The sequence below is a fragment of the Saccostrea cucullata genome, unplaced genomic scaffold, assembly GCF_032062105.1.
Source record: "Saccostrea cucullata isolate Sc308-1 unplaced genomic scaffold, CSIRO_AGI_Scuc_v1 ctg289, whole genome shotgun sequence".
Classification (NCBI taxonomy): domain Eukaryota; kingdom Metazoa; phylum Mollusca; class Bivalvia; order Ostreida; family Ostreidae; genus Saccostrea; species Saccostrea cuccullata.
Window position 1 is genome coordinate 452,451 of NW_026933175.1, and position 10,565 is coordinate 463,015.

The window sequence follows — 10,565 nt, forward strand, 5'->3', positions numbered from 1 at the left end:
AAATCCCAACCACTGATTTTTGAAGTATTTTAACCCCCCCCCCCTTCCTCTCTTGGATAAGTCAAAATTTTCTTGACCCCACTGAGTTCCTGATACTCCAACTCCAACAGTGTATAAATGCATAACTTAATCTAATACATGTAAGGAAGGTCTTCAATTATCAAGTCATACCCCAAAGCGTACTTGAAAAACATGAAAATACAGTAGATTACTGTCCAGAAATTAGACTAGCTATAGTGACAGATTATGGCAAAAAATCATACTAAATTATAAGCAGATTATTTGCGAAGAATATGAAAAAAATAAAAAACAACTGATAAGAGGACAATTTATAGGCAAGCATACCACGGTATTACGTTGCATGGTTAGACATGAGAATGAACCAAAGTAGGTTAAACAAAACAAAGTATGAAAGTAAATGAAAGTCAACTTAGAAGAAAAACTGCTTGTGATTATACATATGTGCGTAGATTTGTAAACATTGCATTTTTTTTTTAATTCTTACATGTATAATGCAAAGGTAAACAAATAAAGATATGATCTCTTTTTGTATTAACAAATAGGGCTTTTAAAATGGACCCTCCCATTTATTGCATAAATGAAAATATTAAAAGCAGCAAAACTCCAAACCATAAAGTTATAACAATTGGCAGATAGCTACCACAAAACAATACAATATATTATAACTGCAAACCATAAAGTTATAACACTGAAAGATAGCTACCTAAAAACAATACAGTATAACTGCAAACCAGGTAGTTACAACATTGGAAGATAGCTACCTAAAAACAATACAATAGAACTGCAAACCAGAAAGTTATAACAATGGCACTGTATCAGTTCAGAATTAGTGACTTCATGGCAAGGTATGAATGTACAATTGTAATAAGCAGTAAAACTGCACACAACAAGAGATGACTGAATACAAATTCACTTCTCAGCAAGGCATAAATCACACAACATATATTTAGTCTTTACTACCTGCTATAGTCTCTTAAGTAAAATCATTACAAATAGCCAATATTATCAATTACTTTTCTTATATATGTGATTAAACTTAAATATGACATATAGTAATGAACTGCTAAGCAAAATTAGGCTTAAAAAACTTTTTCTATACATGTAACAATGAATGCGAATAAATAACAAAATAATGAATCTTACTTTACAGTAAGTTTGCTTAGAGATTTTTATAATTTGCTAAAATGATGATATGAAACAAAGTTTTTTTATGACTCTCTATAAATAAGTATCCATATTTGATCAAGTTTGTATACATACCGGTATAATATATATAAATACTTATCCACATTTGATCTGAAAAGTCTGTATACATATATATGTACACATATCCAAATGCAGACTGTTTTTAAACAGTGAATGATGAAAACATGACAACAGTCCCTCTCCCCTTTTAAAAGTATATAAGCACATATTTAATTTCTACAATAAATATGACTGCTTAGTACCTTTAAAATACTGATAATACAAAAGACAAAAAATTTTAACAGATCCGAATCCAAATACAGACACAAACAAAATGAGCTCACAAAATGATACTGCTCACTCCATACTTGTATGATGTCTAAAAACTTTGGAAAAATTACAGATAAAAATCAGTTTACTGATGGACACAACTGTTCACAATCAAGAAGATAAATTCTTTCCTTTTTGTGATTTAACCTCTACGCTGAACCATGTTTTTTTAACAGTGAACTTTGCATCTGTGATTGCTTCAGAAAGTTCTCCACCAGGAAGTTGAATTCTCTATGGTAACGAATGTGAAGGTTATGTTTCCCCTCCGGTAGCATGTACAGTCTACAAAAATACATCTACAATACAGTATAAGTATCAGAATGGAAGTACACTGTAGGTAAAAAAAAATTCAGACAAAATTATTTAAAGATTAACATGTGTGCAACTGATGTATGTGCTATTCTGACATTAATAGAGGGCAGCGGTGGGCTGGGGTGGATTATCAAGAGAAATTCTTCTAACCTACCTACTTTGATCCTTTGATGAAAGTAATATGGTCATTCTTTCTACCTACTTTGATCCTTTGATGTTATGATGAAATCTACCTACTTGGATCCTTTGATGTTATGTCTACGTACCTTGATCCTTTGATGTTATGATGAAGTCTATGTACCTTGATCCTTTGATGTTATGATGAAGTCTACGTACCTTGATCCTTTGATGTTATGATGAAATCTACCTACCTGGATCCTTTGATGTTATGATGAAGTCTACGTACCTTGATCCTTTGATGTTATGATGAAGGTAGTCAGGGTGTTCTAATGGTACAAGAGGGTCTTTGATTCCGTGTATAATGAGTGTTCTTGCTCTTATTTTCTTTAAATCATCTTTGCATATATCTCCTGGTAAAATAACAATACTAGTTTAGAAAATATAATAAACAATTAAAACATTTTTGTCCTAAGAAGTTTGTAAAGGCTCCACAAATTCAGCTTCTCACCATTTCTCTTGTCATAATAAGCCTGGTAGGCATCCACCCAATTGGACCATTGCTCACGGAAATATTTCTCTCCATAAAGAGCCATAAACGGAGTTCGCATGCCTTCACTCCAGGTATTAATGTCCCGAATACCTGAAAATCACTCACAGTTAAAGTCACAATAGCAAGGAGGAGCATCATAATTGTAAAAGAACAGCACTGGTCTAATATGCTCCAACTGACACAGGCATATACTCAGTAAATGAGCGCTGTCAAACAGCACCCAGGTAACTAGTTAACTTAAAAAATATACAAACCCTCCAATTAACAAAGTCAGAAAAAATTTCTTATTTTTACTCAGTAAACATATTCCTTATTTCACCTTTGAAAATGTAATAAAAGTTTTTATTTCTTTACGTATACACATGTAACGCAATGTTCTTTTTTCTGTGTTAAATTAACCACACATAAATGCAGTCTTCTCCTTTCGTTGTTTTCAGGATTAGATGACAAGAGTATGAACACTGATAAGTTCTTTATAATAACAAATGACTTAACTGTTAAAGATCAGCATGTCCTGCTCCGTGACATAAGCGTTGGCCCCCCAGATGATGAGGTTTTTTACGAGGGAGGTATTCTGGGCGGCCAGAATCATCCCCGTGATTCCCCCATCACTCCAGCCCATCACTGACACTGACTTCAGTCCTAGTTTCTACAACAGCAATGCATTTAGAAACTCATGAATGTATAAATATATGTTGTTTACCTGGTACTGTAAACATACTTTTCTTCTTATTAAACAAGAGGCCCATGGGCCTTATAGGTCACCTGAGCATTATGCAACAACTTTACTGCGATTTAATTTGATTAATGTTTTAAGCAAGATGCTATGGCTTTCACAATTTTGAAAGAGGCACCATTTGATCATCATAACAATACACTTAACAGTTGCTTAGTTTGTTTACTTAATACCCATAGGCAGGGTGTGGGAACCAAAAATGCATTTCAAGTAATTAGTAATATTCAGCAATAATCAGTAATGCCCCTATCACACATGAACCTCTGACCCTTAGGCCTAGATCCACACATTGCACAATTTTTGAAAAGGCACCCTTGCTTTTCAAAAATATTCGATTAATACCAAGGAGCAGATCTCGAACATTTCAGCCAGTTTCAGTATATAAGTTCAACCCCCCCCCCTATGGTACCCCTGACCCTGGGGCCTTGAAATTCACAATTCTGGAAGATAAGGGTCCTTGCTCATCATAACTACATAGGTAGTTTATCTGCTTAATACCCAAGAGCAGAGAAGAAAATTTTCAAATATTTAATGTATTTTCACTATATAATCAATAGAGCCCCACCCTATCACTAGAACCCCTGACCCTAGGGCTATAAAATCAAAATTTTGGAAGAGGTTTTCTTGCTCATCATAACTATGTACTTAGTTTAATTCCTAGGAGCAGAAAAGAAAGAATTCATGTATTTCCATTATATAATCAATAGAGCCCCACCCTAACACTAGAACCCCTGACCCTGGGGCCATTAATTTCACATTTTTGGTAGAGGCACTATTGCATATCATATCTATGCACTTAGTTAGTTTATTTAATACCCAGGAGCAGAGAAGAAGATTTTCAAAGAATTGATGAATTTTCACTATATAATCTATAGAGCCCCGCCCTAACACTAGAACCCCTGACCCTAGGGCCATAAAATTCACAATTTTGGTAGAGGCACTCTTGCTCATCATAACTATGCACTTAGTTAGTTTATTTAATACCCAGGAGCAGAGAAGAAGATTTTCAAAGAAATAATGCATTTTCACTATATAATCTATAGAGCCCCGCCCTAACACTAGAACCCCTGACCCTAGACCCATAAAATTCACAATTTTGGTAGAGGCACTCTTGCTCATCATAACTATGTACTTAGTTAGTTTATTTAATACCCAGGAGCAGAGAAGAAGATTTTCAAAGAAATAATGCATTTTCACTATATAATCTATAGAGCCCCGCCCTAACACTAGAACCCCTGACCCTAGGGCCATAAAATTCACAATTTTGGTAGAGGCACTCTTGCTCATCATAACTATGCACTTAGTTAGTTTATCTAATACCCAGGAGCAGAGAAGAAGATTTTCAAAGAATTAATGAATTTTCACTATATAATCTATAGAGCCCCGCCCTAACACTAGAACCCCTGACCCTAGGGCCATAAATTTCACAATTTTGGTAGAGGCACTCTTGCTCATCATAACTATGCACTTAGTTAGTTTATTTAATACTCAGGAGCAGAGAAGAAGATTTTCAAAGAAATAATGCATTTTCACTATATAATCTATAGAGCCCCGCCCTAACACTAGAACCCCTGACCCTGGGGCCATAAAATTCACAATTTTGGTAGAGGCACTCTTGCTCATCATAACTATGCACTTAGTTAGTTTATGTAATACCCAGGAGCAGAGAAGAAGATTTTCAAAGAATTAATGCATTTTCACTATATACTTATTTAGCCCCACCCTAGCACTAGAACCCCTGACCCCGGGGCCATAAATTTCACAATTTTGGTAGAGGACTCAATGCTGATTACAATCATGCAAACAGTTTAACTGCTTGATGTCCAGGAGTAAAGAAGAAGATTTTTAAAGATTTCATTAATTTTAGTGGTTTTTGCCCCACCCCCCAGGCCCCAGGGGGGCAGGGACCATGAAATTCACAATTTTTGTTCCCCTTCACCCATAGATGCTTTGTGCCAAATTTGGTTGAAATTGGTTCAGTGGTTGCAGAGAAGAAGCTGAAAATGTTCAAATGTTAACGGACGACGCACGACGCACGACGACGGACGAAAACAGATGGCAATAGGTCACCTGAGTTTACTCAGGTGACCTAAAAATTGATTGATTCACAAATTTAGTCGAATCCACATGTATAAAATTATGCAAATGTCTTTGATTGCATTAGTATAAACTTTAAGTATGCATACATAGTGTAAATTAATACCAGGCAGAAAAAAGTACTTCCACAGTAATGTAATAATAAGTTCTCTTAAAACCCCTTCCATGGCAAAGATTTTAAGCATTTCTAGACAGATTGATATTAAGATTTCAATGCATTTTTTTAGTATTTCTTGCAATTTTTGTATATACCAATGTATATATATTCAAAAAGCAGGTATTGTGTAGTTTCTGAAAATGATTATAAAAATATCATTTCAGTTTCCATGGCAACGAAATACACCATGATCATACTGGAATTTCCATTTATTCAAGAATGAATTTCATTCATTCTTTTTTTTTTTTTGTTAAATGTATTAAAAAATATTTTATTGATGTGTTGAAAATTATGAGCATGTTGTACATTTTTTTTTACTAACCAACTTTAAGTATTTTGGTGGATTGGGTTGGGGTTGGGAGGTAATCACCAGAATTCAGCATTTTTACATAGAACGTGCTACACCTGCATTGATTTCGATAATGGCAAAATCGCATAAATTGTGCGCAAAGTTTAACCAAAGCTAACAAAAGACTGGTACAACCAATAAAAAAACATTCTGCATAATATTTTATCGTAATTATTTTCTCTTTCCAACGGGGTAAGATTTATTCTGATATTTGCAGAATTAAGGTAGTTATGAATGTTTTTTCACACTACTCTCGTTTTTCAAGTCAGAGGCGTAGAAAGGCGTATATGCCATGTAAGGGGTTAAAGTCTTCACCCCCCCCCTCCCTTTTTAATCATTGAGGACTGCTACAGGATTAACTGCACACAGTTTGAAAACCCTTCAGTAATATATTCTTTTCTATTCAGGTGAACTTTACCATACACAGCCCATTGGCATCATCAGCGTCCCGCTGTAAGAACTCCAGGGGCCAGGTACGCTGAGGAGGGATACTTTTACCGTACCCCCGGGGGTCAAAGGCTATCAGCGTGTAGTCCTTCTTGTTAAAGTCTGTCAGCTGCTTAGAAAAGTCTGTCCTGGTAGATCCTGAAATAGGTCAACTCAATATAAATTTATTTCAGATAAATGTATTTAATACTTTTATATAAAGATTTAATTCTGGATTGAGATCTAAAAGAAAACTATTAGCAATGAATCAAGAGTTGTCTTTCTTATCATGCTAACAAAAGCAACAAAATATGCTGTCTGTCAACTATTCTGAAATTGGACCAAAACACTGAGAGTAGTAGGACTTTAAAAATTTGCTTACAGACAGACAAACAAACAGTAGGACATACAGATGGACAATTGATGGACGCAGTCATGCTGTTGCATAAGCTCTTTTGGTCTCTGACCAGCACAGCTCGAAATTCTAGGTCTCAAGCTAAATGCCACATACAAGACTCCCTTAAACTTACCGAGAGCTCCTGGTAACAAAAGGATAGTGTGAGGTCCACTTCCACTTGTTTCAAAATGAATTCGTGCACCATTCACTGTAATTTTGTGTGATAAAATCCCACTAAATATATAAAGCAGATCAATTAAATGTCAAAATATAGTTACCTACAATAACAAAGATACTGAGTAAGGCTTAAAAGAAAACAGCTCAATATTCATATAAAAATCATAATCTGTTACACAGAATACAATTTTTTTTTTATTCTGAAATCTCAAAATTAGAGCCAGATTTGAGAATCTTTCTCCTTAGAAAATACGACTCCTGTTTTAAAAATCATATTCTTCATTGCTTCAGAAAAAAATTACAGAATAAAAGAATGAGAACTTTTCTATAACTCAGTTCTATGAGTTAATTCTACATCGATCAATAATCTTACCTTCGCCTCTGTTCATCAAAGAACATTGTGTTCCCTTGTCGAATAAGTGAATAAATCCTGTCAAAATAAAAACATTTACCATTAAAATAAAATTTCATATACATGTAATTATATGTAGATGCTTAAAGTTATACTTACTTCATTGGTTTACATAAATCAAACTACTAAATAACAATTAAAATTTACTATATTATGTATTGTGGAAAACTCTCTGCCAGTCCAGAGTAAACAGATACATGCATAGTGAGTGTGAGGGAAATATCAAATCAATAATTTTACAAAAAAAGCTTACAAGAGGTGCTCCCCAGAATGGGATTGTATAATGTAAAAAAAACTAGAGGTACTGTGAGCAATGAGCTCACTAAATGATACCCCCCGCCTCCCATAATGTCCATGTGTTGCTATATATTGTTTTACAGTAATGTGTAAAGAGGAATAACTCGTCCTATCAAATGTTATCCAGAAGCTTCTATATGTGACGTCATAGGTAAACATATAATGGAATTGTCCATGTTTTGCTATTGGAAACCTAAAATATGTGTCGAATAAAAAAGTAAAATAGGAGGTGCACAATGGCAATATGTAATAAAGATTCTGTGAAAGTTTCATTAAATTTCACTCAGTAGTATAAGAGGAGTTGCAGATAAGAGATAAAGCGTAACAGACGGACGGACGGACAGACGGATGGACGTACAGACAGAAATCCCGATTACTATATACCCTCCCACTTTTCAAGCGGGTGGTATAAAAAGCAACTTGACATGATACCAAGTTTCTGGAAAATTACTGGGTTTGAGTATTTATTAAAATTGCAGAAATATTGCTACTTATTTTGTATTGAATATGCTACAAGTGTAAAAGACAAAATGACTGTATGTGGAATGTTTGCAGACAATTTGCTGCTCTGCATCAAAATATTATCTTGTTTTACAAATTTAATATAGAGTAATAGTCAGTGAAAGCACAAAAAGTCTATGGACCATAATGCTCACCTGAGTAACTATAGCCCTTTGTGTTCATGATTTGAACAAACTGAATCTACACTATCTTATAATGCTTCTGAGAAAATATAATTGATCATATTTTTACTGTACCTGAGAAAATATTTTTTTTATGTACATGTATTCTTATGTAAAAATTTGGTTTGTTGTCCCCACCACCTACCCCTGGGGTCACAGTTTGAACAAACCTGAATATATACTACATGTACTGTGGAAGTTTCCTTTTAAATATGACTGATCATAGCTTTTTATACCCCCCGCTTGAAAAGCGGGAGGGTATATAGTAATCGTTAATTCCGTCTGTCCGTCTGTCTGTCCGTCCGTCTGTACGTCCGTCCGTCCGTCCGTCTGTTACGCTTTAGGGTACCCATCTCTTATCCGCAACTCCTCTTAAACCATTGAGTGAAATTTAATGAAACTTTCACAGAATCTTTATTACATATTGCCATTGTGCACCTCCTATTTTACTTTTTGATCCGACACATATTTTGGGTTTCCCGACCACAGTAAAACATGGACTTTGTCATCAGTTATAACCATATGGGAGGCGGGGGGTATCATTTAGTGAGCTCATTGCTCACAGTACCTCTAGTCTGTTCTTGAGAAGGAGATTTTTACATATCTTTCCTATTTATCATGTTTATTTCTATGTAAATTACTTTAATTGCCCCACCCTTCTCCCAGAAGTCATGATTTAACAAACTTGAATCTAACTATCTGTGGAATCTGATGTTAAGACTTATAAATATGATTGATCATGATTTGCTGTTCTTCATCAGAACATTTTCATTAAATTTCTCCTCTGTTTTATTTAGGAAAACTTTGACCTCATTGTAGCTCCACCACAACCTCAGATGATTTAGATTTGAGCAAATTTGAATCTCAACTTTTTAAGAATAGTTCTATGTACCGGTAAATAAGATTAATCATAGCTCAGCTATTCTTGAGAAAAATATTTTGTTAAGGTTCTTTGTAATATCCAAGTAAAACTTTGCTCATTCATAAAAGCTCAACCCTCTTCGGGGTCTATTTGTACAAATTTAAATCTACAAATCTGAGGATGCTTCCACATCCGTATGACTGGTCATGCCTTTGCTATTCTAAAAAAGAAGATTTTTAAAAGACTTTTACAAGTTTATACAAATGTAAAACCTTGATTACCAATAGTGGCTCCATCCTATCTTGAGGGGTCGGGATATGAAGAAAATCAAATTTGTTAGGAAGCTTTCACATAAATTTCAATTTTTTTTTGGTCAAATGGTTCTTAAGAAGATATATTTCAAATGACCCCGTCCAATTTTTTTTAACTTTATCTTTAATTATCTCCCCTTAGAAGAGGATGTGGTCCTTCATTTGAACAAATCCCAAGGATACCCTGTGCCAAGTTTGATTGACATTGACCCAGTGGTTCTGGAAAAAAAGATAAAAATGTAAATAAGCTAACAAAGGTAACCGCAACAACAACGACAGACAAATTTTTATCAGAAAAGCTCACTCCCTCCTCTCAGCCTCAGGTGAGCTAATAAAACATGCAAAATCATGAAAATGACCGTATTTTTGAGGAGCTAATTCCAATATAATATGTAAACTATTTACTCTAAATCAGGGATTATTCTTTGCTGAAATAACATATTTATAGCAACATACACCAATGTACAATGAAATAAAACATTCTTCACGGGTTCATCAACAGGTTTAATGGGACCAATCTGACCGAACATACGAGATGTACTAACCTAGGATCTCCGGCATCCGAATGCATGTGCTTTGTCTGTTGTTGTAGATGATTTTTGCAGTTAAAACATACTCTGCGGAGTAAGGATCTACAGTAAAATGTACCAGACATATTTGTTTTCTTCTAGAAAACACTTAAACAGTTAACGAGTTACCAAATCTGACCAACTTCACGAAATGTAATCCCGAACCCGATGTTTTTAACATTTTGGCTCACCTTTCATGTTACTGCGTCAAAATGTGAAATTTATACGACAAAATTTTGTTTGATTCACAGTTAATTATGACCCGTAATCGAAGATTCAGGGGCATTTAGTTTTGCCTTGTCCGTCTGTCTGTCTAGCCGCTTGTCTGTCTGCAAAAACTTAAACATTAATACGGTGCTTTTAGTGCATGGACACAAATTTGAAGTTAATGTTTTCACAAAATTTCAGTATATCTATCAGAAATCAAATCAAGCATTTATTGTGGCACGCCAAATTCACAAAAATGAGCAAAACATAGTTTCACAGTCGATAAACTAGGTTTATCGCTTGAAAACTATAGTTTACGGACTGTAAACTACAGTTAACAACGTTAATCTATATTTTACATCTGTAA

The 10,565-nt window shown here is 34.6% G+C and overlaps 1 protein-coding gene across 1 annotated transcript; it reads right to left on the reverse strand.

The window, feature by feature from the left end:
• Window positions 1-314: 314 nt before the first annotated feature.
• LOC134237504 (valacyclovir hydrolase-like) lies at window positions 315-10,119 on the reverse strand. The gene is made up of 8 exons (XM_062719591.1): window positions 9,968-10,119; window positions 7,231-7,287; window positions 6,814-6,914; window positions 6,276-6,442; window positions 3,014-3,167; window positions 2,477-2,608; window positions 2,255-2,378; window positions 315-1,818 (listed from the first exon to the last, which is right to left on the reverse strand). Exons 1-8 carry the CDS (start codon window positions 10,075-10,077, stop codon window positions 1,686-1,688), a joined length of 978 nt encoding a protein of 325 aa, XP_062575575.1. The 5' UTR covers window positions 10,078-10,119; the 3' UTR covers window positions 315-1,685.
• Window positions 10,120-10,565: the final 446 nt, after the last annotated feature.